Consider the following 18,258-nt stretch of genomic DNA (forward strand, 5'->3'; position numbering starts at 1 on the left):
ATATCAGCTAACATTTTTGTTTCTGTTCTTGATATTGTTGATTTCTTATGTCAAGAGACAAACAAGTTTCTGAACACATACACATGAATAATAAGAATTGTGTGAATGACCAGTGAATTTGTGGATTACTAGAGAAAAGGGATGGGGACGGTTCACCTTCCTCCAGGGTAAGACTCATGTTTTATTTCTAAAATGCAAATTGCTAGAACTATACACTGAAAAGGGTGCATGATGTGGTATGTGAATTACATCTCAAAGTGATATTTTTAAAGAGGACAAAGTGTTGGAAGAGTAGTGGGAAAGAAGGCAATATAGAGAGGAAGTACACGAAGAGATAAACTGCACGTACTGTCGGCTCCGGTGCTCTCTTCGAAGGCAGGGTTGTCCAAGCCAGGCTCTTCAGTCCAAGTGGGAAGAGATGCAGGTGTTGAATTCCGCTCAGGGGGCACTGTGCCTGTGCCTGTCCCCATCCCCAAACAGTCTGTTTCTAGAGATAAAGTACCTGAAGGATCTATTATAGTGGATCCATTTTCATTCTCAATCTCTGTCTGAGTTTTACTAGTTTTCCTTCTCTCTAAGGCAACTCTCCGATGAGAAGCTCCAGGACACCTAGAAAGAGTATTAGGTGGTTTCCAGATGATTTGAAAAGTAAACAAAAGGGAGAGGGATGGGTGGATTACTAGTTTTCTTGAACAAAGGAACCGCAGAGGCTTCCTTTCAAAAAGATCCTAGAAATACCACACAAGTGGTACAAAATTCTGATCCTGATCTCAAAATAAGTTCTTACACTCCACATAGCAGGCAAATTACAAATAAATGGCATTGGCATTAACAGTGGTTTGATATCAATCTCAAAGAATACTTCAGTGGAGAACCATTTTCAGGTATACATTAGTCATCAGAAAACACTCAATAATGTCTGCGTTGCAGGACTGACCCCAAGAATCTGATCATATGATCCCTTTCACAGGCAAGTTGTCTCAAGCAGAGGAATGGATTATCAGTCTCGGCCCGGAGGGGTGTCCCAACTTAAGATGCTCAGTGTGCCTCAAGGCCACTCTACTCTCCACAGTTACATTACACACCCATTAATTAGTGGGTACTAATGCACCTGACGCTTTACAACTTAAAGCAAGGCACAGCAAAGGCCCAAATAACTATGATAGACATGAAGGGAGACAAAGAGATATCTCCTAGTCAATAAAACTAGGTTTGCAAAATTGGCATTACAGATAAGCTATGTGAGCTGAAGAATGTATTTCAATTATTTGGGAAACTTACATAATACCAAGAAATAAGAACTGTTAACGCACTTATTTTTACTTATTTACGCAAACAGAAAGGTCAGATGGACCCTTATTTAAACTCAAAACATTTAAATAAAGGCTTTATATAACATATTAGAAATGATACTCCTTTAATTGGACACCTAGTTGGACGTCATGACCAATAATGCCCAGTATGAAGAGGGGAAGATGCAAATTAGTGAATGAGAGCCCCCTCTGGGAGAGGAGATTATCCTAGACTGTATACTAAGGCTGCAGACCTTCATTTAATAATAATATTTTAAAAATTCCCACATTTCTAACAAAACACAGGATTAAATAAAACTAAAAGCTACTCCTTAACTATAAAAGTAATGTTTTCCCTTGAGGACTAAAGATTTATTTTAAACCGTATATTTCAAGTTCTTGAAAAGGCCCGCTATGAACTTCCTTTTATTCACTTTTCTCTCATTTCTTGTTTTCTCTATATCTTGTTAATAAGGGGGATAATTGATTTTCTTCTCTGCATTGTTCCTGCAAGGACCTGACAAACATTTCTGAAATTAGATCATGGAAAACACTACTTTTGTCAGATAAGCAGATTTAATTAGAAATATATTTTAAAAATATTTTATCCTCCTCTCCCCAAAAAAACTCGAGGCAAAAACTGGACTATAAAAATATTGACTGAAAAAAATAGGTTAAGATTTAATTTCCAAAATATATCATAGACAAATATCCACATGGGCAAAAGCTAGTACTCAGAGGAAAAAAAACAGACCAGAAACAGGAAATAAAAAATATAAACAGAATGTGAACATCTGGGAATTGGCTAAGCCAACAATCCTAAATTACCCGCACACCAAATAATTATGGCATATCTAAAAACACACTAAAAACAAAATTTCAAAAAGGTAAACCCAAAATTGTTGGAGAGGTGAAGAAACAGGCATACTTACATTCCCAATGGGACAGCAAATTGCTAACAAAACAGGAAATTACTGACAGGAACACGAAAGATATTAAAAAGGATATCATTTAAAAACACGGAAAAATGACCTCACCCAGCATTAGAGGAAGAATGCCACAGACAGGACTTTTGGGAACACCCAGAGTCAGACAAGATGGGTCAGCTGAGCAGACGGAGACTGAACGACAGACAGAAGACGGGAAGAGGAAACTCCACACCTAACTAAGGGAGGCAGAGTACTGGCAGAGTGGGCAACAAGGCAATTGCCAAACAGGGGCAAATAAGGAGCTTTCAGTCTGATTTGGGAAAAACTCAGGGTGTATTTCAAAGGTGCTCTATTTTGAATCTGAAATATCCTCCAAAAGCTCATGTAAAGCCTTGGTTCCCAGCAACGGCACTATAGGGAAGTGGTGAACCTTTGTGAGACAGGGCTTAGTGGGAGAAAAATAGGTCATTAGAAGGCATACCCTTGAAGGGGATATTGGGATCCTGTCCCCTTTCCTCTCTTTGCTTGTCCACCACAATGACACGAACAGGCCTCCTCTACCACACACTCCCTACTATGATGTACTATGCCACCACAGGCCCAAAGCAATAGGGCCAAAGTGACCACAGACTGAAACCTTTGAAACCACAAGTTAAAATAAACCTTTCTTCCTTTTAAGTTTATTATCTCAGGTATTTTGTCATAGCAACAGAAAGCTAATACAGGTCATGGTGACATGAGAAAAGAAACTTGGCAATGAGGACAAAAGCCCAGAGTATAATATAAACATTTTTGTTAATATACCAGGCATTCTAAGCAAACTAGACACTGAAAATTGAACAATTTAAAGGAAAAAGAGGGTTAGGATAGTCCATTCAAAACCTGAGCATATGGAAATAGCTGCTAACAGGCCTGGTGTTTCTTTTTGGTTGTATTTAAATGTTCTAAAAATTAGATTGTGATGAATATACTAAAACTGTACACTTTAAAAAGGCGAGTTTTATAATATGTGAAATATACCACAATAAACTTATTTTAAAAAACTGTTAGGGAACAAATAGATCTGACAGAAAAGCTCATGACCAACAGCTCAGAACTATCAAATTTGTAATCAACTGACAGACAAAGTAACAACTCCTATACACATTATTTGCCTCACAACCACTTTACTATCTCCATTTATAAATAGAACACTTGAGACTTAACTATGCCAACATCACAGCTATTTTATTGCAGAGCCCCAATCCAAATATAATCATATTTCAAAGGTTTCTGCTCTTTCCTTCCTATCACATGCCCCCCAGTCTCAAAAAACATAAATCAAATTTGTTCTACAAACTTTCCTAGAAATAATAATAGATGTAAGAGCTAGAAGGGCCATAGTAGTTGTTAAAAATTAATAAATAAAAAAGCAAACAAAACCAAAAACCTATGTAGTTTTGGAAACAGAGCCCTTAACACTAACACAAACTATGGGAATAGAGCAGGCAGCTTGGTTTATTCAAGCAGGTAACTGAATGTAGTAGAGTAGTATAGAGATATTAAAAACGAATATAGAAATGTGTACAATGTTTTATTAGAACAGGGTAGGCATGTGCTGAGAACACCAGTGCACGTGGAGTCTGAGGCTATGTCCAGCACAAACTGCCAGAGGCTGAGGTCTGTACCTCCACAGGGCGGGGTCTCTAGATGCAAGTGTGCATTTTAATTTTCTTAAAATAAAATCAAAGGGCTCTTGCAGAAGCCAAGTGCCAAACTGAGGGATATTTTTTCTTCTCTTAATGAAGGTCATGTCTATTCCCACTTGATTTGTGCTACAACAACATATTCCCTGATAAAAATTGTATATGAGCAAATTCATATAAGGAAACATATGGTTTAAAAGAACACACTATATTATTATCAGTTGTATTAATAGTGGGGTAACAGTGGTGGTAATATACCAGTAAAATAAAGCAACACATGCTAAGTGCCATACAATGTCTGGAAAGTAAAGGAACTGAAAGAATGTGAACATCCTAGAACCAAGAAAAATGATAAAAAGTTATAAAGTAAACTATGCAAAACCCCAAATCAACTGATATTGGTGAAAACAGTGCTTCAGGATATCTAAAAAGCCTCTTTTCCACAAAAGCAATGTGAAGACTGGAAGAAATCATCAGAACCAATTATTTCTGAACTCTAGTCAAAGAATTGGAGTAATTCAGAAAGGATTTATTTAAGGAAAATGGCTGATTCTGAATCTGAACAGGGAGCTTTGTGGCAACTGGACAAGTCCTATTGCTATCCCCATCTCCTCAGCTGCATTACTGGAAAAGTAACAGTCTCTTCATACTGAAAATCAGGAGTCTCACAGTCATTAGAGGAGCCAACTGGAGTGCCTCCAAAGCCCCATGCTCAGAAAACTGTCATTAAATGACCTGTTGGTTCCCTGGAGGCCTCCACTCAGAAGGCTGTCTCTATCTGACTTAGAGATTGCTCAGTACAAATAGTCTTTTTGCTGGGGGCATTTGTTGGAGGGAAGGGGAGAATCACATACAGTTGCTTAAGATTGTGACTGCCTGTGGGAGAAAAGCAAAAGTTGAAAAGAAAAACTTAAAAAGAAAAACTAGGGAATGAAATGTCTTCAGGGGTTCAAGGGCTGTGTATACACACAGGAAAGATAAAAGAAGACCTGAGCTCACTTTGGGTTGATGATGAAGCTCTGTGAAAGCAGAGTATGAAAACTTAGGCAGAGCTGTCAACTGCTCAGAGTGGTGAAGGCATAGCATTCCCCATCATGTACAGAGCCCTCGGGAAGATGTTGAGATTTATTGCGTCCAGGCATTTATGAAAGTCTGTCCAATCATTAGCTGACCAGTGAATAAGATTAAAAATGATTAGTTCATAGAAGTCACGGAACAAATAACAATAACAAAAGCAATAATAAATCCTGAAAAGGGGAAAGAATCTAATTTCCAGAGTTGCCAGATTATATTATTTAAATTGCCCAGAAGTTCAAAATATAATTAAGAGAAATGCAAAGAAACAAGTAAGTATGGTCCACACACAGGAAAAGAGCAACAATAAAAACTGTCCCTAAGGAAGCCCAAACATTATATTTATAGACGATGACTTAAATCAGCTATTTTGAAAATATTCAAGAACTAAAGAAAACCATATATAAAAAACTAAAAGAAAATATGAGAATTATGTCTCACCAAAAAGAAAGTATCAATTAAAATGAAAGCATAATAAAAAACTAAATTGAAATTCTAGTGATAAAAAGTACAATAAACAAGAAATTCGCTAGAGAACAGACATGAAAAGAAAAAGCAGACTTGAAGATAGGTTAACTAAGATTATCAATCTGAGACACAGAAAGAAAAATGGTGGTGGTGGGGGGAAGGAGTAGGGCCCTGTGGGGTACCATGAGAAGCAGAAAAAAGAAGAAGGAGCAGAAAGAGTATTTGAAGAAATAATCAAAACCAAAGTTGATTAAAAAAAAAACAACACATTCATTTCTACATCTAAGAGGATCAACAAAGTCCAAGTAAGAAAACTAGCAGTGAGTTCCATAAGTAGACATATCATAATCAAACTGATAAAAAACAAAGAAAAGGAATCTTCAAAGCAGGAAGAGAGAAACAACTTATCACATGGAAAAGATCCTCATAAGATCCTGATGATTTCTTTTCAGAAAACATAGAGGCTAAAAGGCCAGCCATGGATAACATGGTCAAAGTTTTAAAATTTAAAAATTAAAAAAAAATTAAAATGGAAAGCACAAGAGAATATCTATATCCAGTAGAATTATCCTTCAAAACAAAAACCAGCTTAAGACATTACCACATAAACTAAAAACAAAGAGCTTGTTGCTAGCAGACCTGCCCTCTAAGAAATACTAAAAAGAGTCCTTTAGGCTTACCTGAAAGGATACCTGACAGTAACTCAAATACACATGAAGAAATAAAGAGTTCCAGGAAAGGTGGATAAATATAAAAAGATAGCATATCTTCCTTTTTTTGTTGTTGTTTAAAGACAACTATACAAAACAACAATTAGAATTCTTTGTTGGTGGGTACATAATACACAAAGATGAAGTTTTCATAATAGTAACAGCAGGAAAGAGGAGGAGAAAACAAAAGTACATACTGTCATGCATCATTACTAATGGGGAAATGTTCTGAGAAATGCACCATTAAGTACTGCAGAGTGCACTCAACAGCTCTATGTGGTCCAGGTCAATTACTTAAGGTAGCCGTTTGATGTGCTCGAGATATGGCAAACAAGATGTATGAGGCTGCTGGTGGCATAACACAGAATACTGTTCAACAACAAAATATGTTTTAATAAGTAGAAGGTATGATAAAAAGTAAAGACGCAAAGTAGTAACAGTCATTTATTATTAAATATTATGTTCTCTACATAACTGTACCTGTTATACTTTTATAAGATTGGAAGCACAGTAGGTCTGTTTACATGAGCATCACCATAAACACATGGTGATACGTTACACCAGTGTTACATTGGCTATGACATTACTAGACAATAGGAATTTTTCAGTTCCATTATAATCTTATGAGAACACTGCCATATGCGCAGTCTGTTATTAACTGAAACGCTGTGAAGCAGTGTGTGATTATGCAAAGTTTCTGTATACCTAGTGTTGATGGATAATTTTATCAATATGAATGGGCCATGGAGTAAGTGCCCAAACTGAACATTGTTTCTGGGTGTGTCTGTGAGGGTGGGTCTAGATGAAGGTAGTGCTCAATCAGAGAACTCAGTAAAGTATAAGGGAAAGACCTCTCTACAAATATGGTTGGGTATCATTCAATCCATTGAGGATCTGTACAGAGAAAAAGGCAGAGGAAAGACAACATAGTCCCTTTTCCCCTCTCACACTGCTGGGACATCTCATCTTCTCCTACGCCTAAAACTGGGATTTACACCATGGCTCCTTTAGCTCTCAAACCTTTAGACTGAATTACATCACTGATTATCCCAAGTCTCCAGCTAGTAGACAGCATCTTGTGGGACTTTTCAGTCTCTCCATAATCATGGGAGCCAACTCTTCATTAAGAAATCTCCTGGGGCTGGGATCGTGGCTGAGTGGTAGAGCGCTCGCCTATCACATGTGAGGCCTTGGGTTCAATCCTCAGCACCACATATAAATAAATAAAATAAAAGTATTGTGGCCAACTTCAACTAAAAAAAAAATAAATATAAAAAATTGGAAAAACAAAAAGAAATCTCCTATTGGTTCTGTTTCTGTGAATAAAGCTGTTATAAACAAACACATTAATTGTAATCCCAGGATAACCACTGAGAAAATAATTTTAGTTAAAATAACCAGGGGCTGGGTGCAGTGATGCACGCCTATAATCCCAGTGACTCATGTCTGTATTCCCAGTAACTTGGGAGGATGAGGCAGGAGCATTGCAAATTCTAGGCCAGCCTCAGCAACTTAGGTTCTAAGCAACTCAGACCCTGTCTCAAAATAAAAAATAAGAGGTTTAGGATATGGCTCAGTGGTTAAGCACCTCTGGGTTCAATTCCCAGTACAAAAACAAACAAGCAAAGAAAGAAAGAAATACAAGAGAATTAAAATGATGTACTAGAAAAAATCTAACACAAAAACAGAACAGAGGAATAAAGAAACAGAGAAAGACAATAACAAATAGCAAAATGGCAGACATAAATGCCACTTTATGAGTAATTAAATTGATGATTTGATTAGAGTAAATATCCATTCAAAAGCCAGGCACTGGCAGAATGAGATAAAGAAACAAAACAAACACAATCCCACTATGTACTACCCACAAGAGACACACTTCAGATTCAAAAGCATAAATGGGCCAAAAGTAAGAGATGGAAAGAAAACAAACAAACAAACATATAAACAATAGCCAAAAGAGGATAGGAAGGCATACTAGTTTCAGCAAAATAGATTTTAGAAGAAAAAATAATTTTTAATGACAAAGGACATTTTATAATGATGAAAGAAAAGCCTGATCTATCAAGAAGATATAACAATTATAAATATAAACACACCAAACAACAGACCCCAGAAACACAACAAATATTTAAGGAAGAAAGAATTCAACATAATGAAAGCTTCAATAATGGGCAGAACGATTAAATATAAGAACAAAAGAATAAACAGATTTTAATAAGACTATAAAACAACTACGCCTATCAGACATCTACAGAACACTCCATCTATCAATAGCAGAACACATATTCTTTTCAAGAACACATGGAATCATTTAATTTACCAGGATAGACCATGAGGTAGGCCATTAAAAAAAGCCTCAATAAAATTTAAAGGGTTGAATAATACACATTATGTTCTCTCCCACAAATAATTAACTAAAAGTAGATCAAAGACCTAAATGTAAAAGCTTATAAAACTTTTGGGTGTAAATCCTTGTAATCTTGGATTAGCCAATGCCTTCTTTTTTTTTTAATATTTATTTTTTAGTTGTACACACACCTTTATTTTTTTATTTATTTTTATGTGGTGATGAGGATCGAACCCAGGGCTTCACACGTGCTAGATGAGCACTGTACCACAGAGCCACAACCCCAGCCCAACCAATGGTTTCTTACATATGACCACAAAAGCACAAGCAAACAAAAAATAAACTGGGCTTCATAAAAATCAACTTATTTGTCCTTCAAAGGACATGGGAAAGCAAAAGGATACCTGATAGTCAGCTGGTACGTCAGAGAGAAAACCTTTAATAAGTTTTTTCTATGCTGAGACCTTCTCTAATTCACCAAATGGGCTTTTCCTTCTTAAAAATTATAAAAAAGAAAAATAGGATGCAAATGCACAATTTAACAACAACAAAAAAACTAACATTTAGAATTACTATATCTTTAAATGTTAAATTATTGAGGGTGGGTTAGGAATAGGCTAAAAGAGGTAAGGAAGAATGCTTTATTATTGATGTTGCTTGGCAGAATATAACAAAGTAATGATTTAAATGCTACATATTTAGTATAATAAATAGAATATTTCTTAAAGACTTTGTTTTTTCATTCAAAGCCAGACACTGTCTACATTTTTTAAATTCTTCATTGTTTTACTAATATGTAATTCATTAAGAGTACTTTTACTTAGAAACATTCATTTTTCCTAAATATTTTACTTTTAACTGTAGGAGGAAAATGTCAGCTCTTCTCAAACTGAAACATATTTCTTCTGATCAGTAGTCAGATGCGTTATCCATTGTGCCACTGGCCCATGCTTGAAACATATTTCTTAAGAGAATGTCTTCAAATAGGGAAGGCAATCTAATACTTTAAATCACCAAATTTATATAAACTATTGCTAATGCTCTATTTCTACCAATAACTAAGAGGTTTTCAAACCCTAAATATTCAAGGACAAAAGGTACATGATAGACATGACTTTTATGAGACTTATTGTTGCTGATGTTCAAATTCTGTGAATTTTAGTGAAACTTACAAAAATTACCTATTTCTCACAAGATTGTGTACAAAGACACCACAGTCATAACAATCATGTTCTATGCCTCAGCACATCATTCTTTTACTACTTCGTGTTGATTTGAGATATAGCTGCAATCATTTTTTACCTTTTCTCATCATAAGATGATGTCAATGTCTTTTCTGATGGGTCTACATGGTTCTATCACTGTTTCCCACAAAGAGACAAGAGATGCCAGGTGACTTGAGGCTGTATCATACCAGGCCTTAAAATGTCTGCCTTGTTTACAAGAACACTAAACAACTACATAAAAACTTTAAATACTCCAAGGCCACTATACAGAAAGGCCACCTGTAGGCGCTCCAGCTGGGCCCAAGCTTCTATTAATCCCCACCTTGGAGACAGACATGTGAATAAAGAAGCCATCTTGGAAGGAGACTCTCCATTTCTGACTGTTGTAGTCCCTGGCTTTATGCTTTTCCCAGATGTGGCCTAGATATGCAGCACTGACAGTCCATCTCTGCTGTGTCGTGTCTGAATTCCTAACTCATAGAATCTGTGCAAAGAATCAAATGCTTGTTGATGTATGTCCCTCTATTTGGCCTGATTAGTTTCCCAATATTGGATAACCAGAGCACAGGCTAACAACCGAATTGAATAAATATTAGAAGAGTGTCAACTTTTGAGCAAATGAATCCAAAGCCTAGTAAAGACACAGTCACAATCCTAAAGGAATCTGCAACCCAGAAGATTCCAACTTGCTATCAGCTTGCCAGGATTATGTAGTCTGCAGAACAGTGTGTAGCACACAGTACACAATATCTGTTGAATGAATGAATGAAGAACTATATTATGTACAGTTGAGTTTTAGAAGATAAAACACTTCTACTTGAATTTTAACATTTTAAATTGAGACCAGAGAAAGGCAAGATCGTCATCATTTGTGTTCATATGGAATACAAAAATCTTATTAACTTTTATAATTTAACATTTTATATTTGTATTAGTAATCACTCTGTACTATTTATAGCAGGCAAATAACCACTTTTCCCAATAATCCACCTTTACATTGTATCTTTCACATTTAGGTTTAAGATACCTTGGAAATGAATAAATTCGGACCTCAAATATTAATAAGCACACCTGGAAAATGAACGTCCAAAAAGATGTAATTGTTTATCAACTTATGAATAAAAAGGATAGTTTGCAATTCCTAATTTTTAAAATCAGCATCATAAATGTTTTAATAGAAAATACTCTATATTAAATTCTTATATGCATACTAGTTCAATGAATATTCCTAAAAATCTAAGAAATTTTTAACTCACTTCTCTCAATTAAGACTTTGTTTGGTTCCTCTAAATCTCATAATTAATATTGATAAAAGGTCACAAAAGGCTAGGTATGGTGGCACACACCTGCAATCCCAGCAGCTTGGGAGGCTGAGCAGGAGGATTACGAGTTCAAAGTCAGCCTCAGCAACTTAGCAAGTCCCTAAGCAATTCAATGAGAACCTGTCTCTAAATAAAATATTAAAAGAGAGCTGGGGATGTTGGCTAGTGGTTAAGTGCCACTGGATTGAATCCCAAGCACTAGCACACCCCCTCCAAAAAATAAAAATAATAAAAAAAAGGGCACAAAAGAATCTTATACCCTAAGAATAGAACTATGAAGAGAAATAAAAAGCTCAAAGTATTCTACAGCCATAACGAGGCCTGACCCAGATTAGCATATTCCAAAGCCTGGTGCCAAATTCTAGGAAGTCTTATGTTCAGATTCAATGCCTACTGGTGACAAAAGACACACAGGAAAATTAAGATTGAACTACATGCATTTTCAAGTCTATCCATCCTATTTTCTCTTTTTTCAGGATCGATGACCAAACTCAGGTTCTTGCACATGCTAGGAAAGCACACTGCCACTGAGTTAAATTCCCAATCCTTAGCCTATTCTTTTTAGGCCTCCATTTTCAGACAACATAGTTTAGATATAGGCAGTTTCTCTGTAAACCTAAGCATTTCTAACATTTTTTTTTAATTGGAATTATGCTTTATTTACATTAATCCTTCTTATTTATTTATTTATGCGTTACAATTTCTAACATTTTAATGGCATCTCATTATTTTTCATTCTTTCCTCATATGTCTTAATTATTTCTAATGAGTACTACAATACCATTTAGGAACAGAATGAACTTGTATATTCATGGATATGTATAGTAGTAGGGCACATGATCTGTCTGTGATAGGGTCAAGCATGGCATATTAGAAGGTAAACAAAAATACTAAAGTTGAAGTCTAACTCTATCATAAACTAGCTATAAATTTTTATGACAGTTTCCTCATTTGTAAAATGAGGGGGAAGATTAGATAATCTCCTTTCATTCTATGATTTTATGTTGGTTTAATGACAAGTCATTGCCTGCCAGACTCATATCTAAATGCACTATGATGTATTTGCACTGTTTTTCACAGCAATCAAGATACCCACAGATTCAAACTGTGCAAATGGCTTACCTTGAAGTTAAGAAATCAATACATTTATTCCTGTTATTTTATGTGGTCCTATAAACCTTTTTATAAAACCTAGTGACTTCTCTTTCATATTTTAATCCTTCCTATAGCTTAAATAATTTTAAAGATCATCTTTTATTGAAATCAAATTATAAGATTCACCAATCACGAGGATGTGGGGGGAAAAGGCATACTCACACATTGCTGGTGGGACTGCAAACTGGTGCAACCACTTAGGAAAGCAGTATGGAGATTCCTTAGAAAATTTGGAATAGAGCCACCATTTGACCCAGCTATCCCACTCCCCAGTCTGTACCCAAAGGATTTAAAATCAGCATATTACAGCCCACATCAATGTTTATAGCAGCTCAATTCACAATAGTTAAACTGTTGAACCAACCTAGATGCCCTTCAATATGAATGGATAAAGAAACTGTGATACATATACACAATAAAATATTACTCAGCATTAAAAGAGAATAAAATGTGGCCTTTGCAGGTAAATGCATAGAGTTGGAGACTATCATGCAAAGCAAAGTAAGCCAATCCCAAAAAACCAAAGGCCGGATGTTCTCTCTGATAAGTGAATGCTAATCCATAATGGGGGGCAGGGGCATGGGGGCAGAAAAAATGGTGGAATGAGATGGACATCATTACCCTAGGTACATGTATGACTGCACATATGGTGCAATGCTACATCATGTACAGCCAGAGAAGTGAAACGTTGTGTTACATTTGTATAAAATGAATCAAAATGCATCCTGCTGTTACATACACCTAATTAGAATAAAAAAAAATTAAAAACTATTGAATATCTTGAAAAAACGTGAGTTAAAAAAAAGATTCACCAATCAGCTAACTAAATTACTTAACCACTTTAAAAGCTTTTTAATCAGAAAAAAAAAAAAAATCCAGTTTTCCAACTCCTAGTTCTTGTTCAGTTTAGCCTCTGAATAGACTCTACAAGATCTTAGCAAATAAAATCATGCACCTTATTTCCATACTTATTTTTCCAACAAAATTACCATTTTTATTAGTTGTATAATATCCTACTGGATTGATACACTACTGTAATTTTAATGCTTCTCTACTTGTAAGTAATTATTTTGACTACAATTTAACAAACTATACACAAGATTGCAGTAAATATCTTTATATATAAATTTTCCTTCCTTTGGATTATTTTCTTAGGATAATAAACTAGATAAAAGCATATTTACATTTATAGCTATCACCCATTTGAATTTGTTTTGTATTATAGTAATAAAAATATTAGTAAGTATAAAACTAGCTTCTCACTATAATTTCTATATTCATGTTTTTGATAAATCATCAAGTTAAATATTATCCCATGCAACTTATTGTATTAGATTTGTCTATTTATTTACTGGTGCTTGGTCTGTTTTTAACCAATTTTTTGTTTATTTGCTTCAACAATCTTTTTATAAAACCTAATTGTCTTTCTTTCCTATTTCTGGCTTACCTGTTTTTAAGATGTGCCTCCAGATCACAGCGTTGCATTACATCTTGGCACACTGAAGAAAATGGACATAAAACTAATAATTTGTCTAGAAGTTTATGAACTAGAATGCTAGATTTCTTACACAATTTGAAATGAAGTCTTTTGCGGTCCAATGGACAGAAATCTTTCTCTTGTAAAAAGTTTCTGAGGCACTTGTAGCAGAATGTATGTCCACAGGGCGTGTCTAGTGGCTGCAACAGAGGCTGAAGGCAAATATGGCAGACGAGGTCATCATCCACTTCATCCTGGTAATTATATAAGTGGTTTTCTCTTGTCCAGTGCTGTTGGCCACACTCAAAACACAGGGGGTTTAGGGAAGAACAGGAAGTCTGTTCCACTGACACCATTTCATCACTTGTTGTTCCCATTTTGAATCAAATGATGCAGTTTCTGTACCCTCATATATTAGACTTCCTCTGGAGGTTTGGTATTCCTTGAATAGACAGGGATGTATCTGATTATAGCCAAAATCTGTTTTTCTAGATAAACAATACACAAAAAAAGTAATCAGTATCAATCAAGATAGGTTTAAAACAGTCAATATAGCATTACTAACATTTTTAGTACAAAATTAAAGTTTAGATCAGGTAACAAATTAGCCATAAAGATAAAGATAATTATTTCATAATTTATGAAATAAATTAATTTCCTCATAGCTAAGAATGACTTACACACTATTAAGATGTTGATGAAAAAAGAACTTGTGATTAAAAGCAAAGAAACCATGTTATATGGTATGACATAAGAAATAATCAAATTGTTTTACTGACTGAAATCCCCAAATATTTCACTGTCCAATGATAGTTTTAAAGTCAATTAATCTTCATAATATTCTAACAGTGCATTCTGTGGTATATTATGTTAATACATTTATATTTGCCATCCCAGCCATCGCTTCTTACTTCTGATTTGGTACTATACAAAAGATAGTGTGTTTGAAATGTAGTCTTAAGGATAATTCAGTTTGTTAATAAAGTGACCTTTTGCTCTGCACTGTGGGAAAAAACTTCAAAGCATGATTTCAATATTCTCCCTCATATAAAACTGATTATAGAAAGACACATCTGCATAGCATATAAACATCTGTACAAACTGTTAGGTAAAATACTATTTTATTACATTAAATGGAAAAAAAATCTGCTGTAATTCAATTAAATAAGACATGTGGTAAATTTCAATTCTACTTCACATTATTCCATACTTTCATTAGGTCTTGCTTACTTGGAGTGTGTATATTCTCGCCAACACAAGACTCTCACAACATTCTCCTTCAGGTTAGTACATGCCTAGTAGGGAACATTCCCCTCATATAAAGGCTTCCATACTTCTTACTGCCGAAGCACCAAGGGTTAAAAAATTAGATTCGATCCCTGATACAATAAAAAAACCCCAAACATACATATATATGTATATACGTATATATGTATATACATATATATGTGTGTGTACATATATACATTTCCAATCCAAAGGCAGCAGCTCTTCATATCCTTTCTGTAAGTATTTACAGAGTCTCCAGTATATGCTTAACACTGAAGCCCGGCAGAGGAAGAGGACAGTTAAGAAAACCAGCTATTAAAATTCTGTGTAATAAGTACTCTAAAGAAAGTGACACACAGGGTCTTGTATGAATGTGGGAAAGATGAGGAGAACTGGCATTTAATTCCATTTGGCTTTGTGGCTGGAAATACTTTTAAAAGAGGAAGAAACAAAGACTGCTGAGTTGTGACAGGAATCATTAACCAGAGAGGAAAAATGGACAAGGGCATCTGGGGCAAGACAATAGCATCAGCTAGTAGCATCAGTTACATTTTCACAAGTCACAGGGGTTAGAAGGTGCACAAAACAGTAAGGAAACCTGAAGCAGGTAAAACATCTCAGACAAAGAACATACATTGGGAAAGGGGAACTCGAAAACTTAGTATCCCTGCCCAAGGACAGGAAGAGTAAGATAACCTATTGATTCTACTAGTGTTTGTATTTCAATAATTAAATTTTCCTCCAATCACATACAGATATTTACTATTTTATTTATTTAGAGCGCTTATTTTAAAACATTACATTTTAATAGATGTAACAAGAATGGTCATGAGTTTTAAGGGGATTGGGAAAAAATTCTGGTAGAACAGTTTGACCTGATCTTAGATAAATCATGATTTTTAAAGCTATCCTAATAAAATAACCTGTGGTCTAAATACCAACATTAAGAGAGCCAAGCCTTCTTTTATTTGGTAACCTATATGGGATTTGTTCTTTGCCCTTTTGAACATTATGACTTTTTAAAATGTTAGTGTAAGCCAGGTGTAGTGGTGTACACCTGTAATCCCATTGACTTAGGAGGCTGAGGCAGGAAGATGTCAAGTTTGAGGATAGACTGAAACTCAGAGATAATGTACCCCTGTTCAATCCCCAGTACCCAAAAGTGCAAGATATGAATGAGATTAAGGAGAGAAACATCATGTATCTCAGGAGATGGACTGCTTCAAACTAAGTATTCTAATACAGAATTTCTACAGATTCTTGTTTCCCTCTCAATTAGCAAGAAAGTTCACATATCCTTCGCTTTGTTTTGAGTGTTTAATTTTTCTTTTCCTCACGAAAATGCACTGCAGTTCTAGTCTCCCACATAATGACTAAGAAAGCATTTATTTTAAGACTATTTTAGCTATTTCTAAATCTCTAACTTTAGTTCTTTATTTTTATTTTATCACAAAATCTTTTCATGAGGAAAATTAACATGTTCTTATTTAAAATACCAAAAAATTGCATTATCTCCATCCCCAAAATACCTCTATGCTACCATGAAACAAACATTAAATAGAAACTGAACTGTGAGGTCCTACGGCCAAGAAGTAAGAGCACAGACCCAGAACTGGTCTGAGGGGCAAAGTCCTTGGTTGGTCACTTACTACCCTTGTGATCTTATGTTTGATCTGTTTCCTTCTCCAGTGAAAAGTGGGGTTAATAACAGTGCCTATCTCAATAAAAAGTAAAAGTGTCGCTTAAAACAATGCCCAACACATAACAGATGCAATATAAATGTTAACTATTATTAAAGAAATAATAGTTCTGAGAAATTTTATGATGTGCCCAAACAACTCAAAATTAGTGAGAGAGAAGAAAAAACCCTTTCTTTCTTGCTTCTAGATATTATTACAGTAAAGAGGAAAGGTATCTCGTGAGTAAATTTTGTATAGGGGAAGACATCCTGGTCCCACGAAGACCACTTTCTCTCTTTTTGTGGTTTTCTTTCTCTGGGTAGATAATTTTCTTTCTGCTTTGTGTGAAGTCCACTGCACTGACTCACACTACTCCTTTGGTAGGGGCTCTAAATTGTGAACTTGCCCTGGTTTGCATGTGTCCCCCAAAGGCTCAGGTACTAGAAGCTTGGTCCTTAGTGTGGAGGTGTGGAGGTGGTGGTCTTTGGGAGGTAGGGCCCAGTGTTAGGGGACTAGGTCACTGGGGTACAATACTCAGAAGGCATTAAAGTAGTTCTCCAAGGGCCCTCGCTAATTCCCACAAGAATTGCCTTAAAAAGAGCAAGCCTGGCCCTGACTCTCTCTGGATTCCCATTTCACCATGTCACCCTTCAGCAAGCAGTTGTTTTTCCTTTCTCTTCTATACTGTGATGCAGCTTGAGGGAGCTGACCCCTAGGCCAAACAGATGGACTTTTAGTCTTTAAAACTGTGAGCTAAATAAATCTCTTTTTAAAATAAAGTATTCAGCCTTATGTATTTTGTTATAATAACAGAAAACAGATAAAGAACTTTAAGAGTTGGGGCTTCCATAGAAGAAAAAGAAGCTCAATAATGTTGAATGACCAATTGCACAACTATATTCTAATTCTTGGTAAGTTTAGGTGACCAAAATTATATATCAATATCTATCTAATCTGCCCAAGTTTATGTATAATTTTTATTTTAATTATTATATATAGAATCTATGAGCATAGTTTAAGATATTAAAATACAAATCATTCAGTCTTGAACATTTCTCAAAATATAGAGACAAAATGTAGCATAATGTGTCTTTACAAACTACATTATCTGTTTAGCAATACTCTAAGAGTAGTAAAGAAAAAAACCTATTAAACTGGCTTCAATTATTACAACACATTTTAAATAATATATTGAAAAGTAGCCAGTGTAATGGAAAGGAAGTTATAAGTCATTGCTTACTACTTAACCCCAGGTATGATTAACATGTTCACTCTTCCTGGTTTAGGGGACAAGAATATCCTGGTACGTCAAAGATTTCAGAAAGAACTACAGTTCACTATTAATATACAAACTAATATACAAACTAAATAGCATTCAGTTAATTTCTCTTGATATTGCTTTTGACTCAGATTTAAAGAGTCCTCACTGGCCCTAGCCTAGGAGATCCAGCTCAGAAAAAAAGATGATGAGCTAAGAGCTACCACAAAAGTAAGGTTAGACATTTGTAACTGCTGTGACTTATCAGTGCCTTATGTGGAAGAACACCCTCTCAATCCCTCTGGCAAACTCCTCCCCCTCAGCGCACCTCCCTCCCTTAGGCTCCTGCAGCTCTTTACACACA

General features: G+C 35.3%; 1 protein-coding gene across 3 annotated transcripts in view; it reads right to left on the reverse strand.

Moving 5' to 3' along the window:
• Lnx2 (ligand of numb-protein X 2) overlaps positions 1 to 18,258 on the reverse strand; it is a 71,147-nt gene that overhangs the window by 23,423 nt on the left and 29,466 nt on the right. For all 3 annotated transcript variants that reach the window (XM_015484173.2, XM_048800758.1, XM_015484172.2), the window contains exons 2-3: positions 13,659 to 14,176; positions 350 to 609 (exon numbers count right to left, since the gene is read on the reverse strand). In XM_015484173.2, the coding sequence (XP_015339659.1) occupies positions 350 to 609; positions 13,659 to 14,065 (667 nt within the window). In that variant the 5' untranslated portion in view covers positions 14,066 to 14,176. The remainder of the gene's footprint in view (positions 1 to 349; positions 610 to 13,658; positions 14,177 to 18,258) is intronic.

Source organism: Marmota marmota, unplaced genomic scaffold (assembly GCF_001458135.2).
Source record: "Marmota marmota marmota unplaced genomic scaffold, marMar, whole genome shotgun sequence".
In the NCBI taxonomy this organism is placed as follows: domain Eukaryota; kingdom Metazoa; phylum Chordata; class Mammalia; order Rodentia; family Sciuridae; genus Marmota; species Marmota marmota.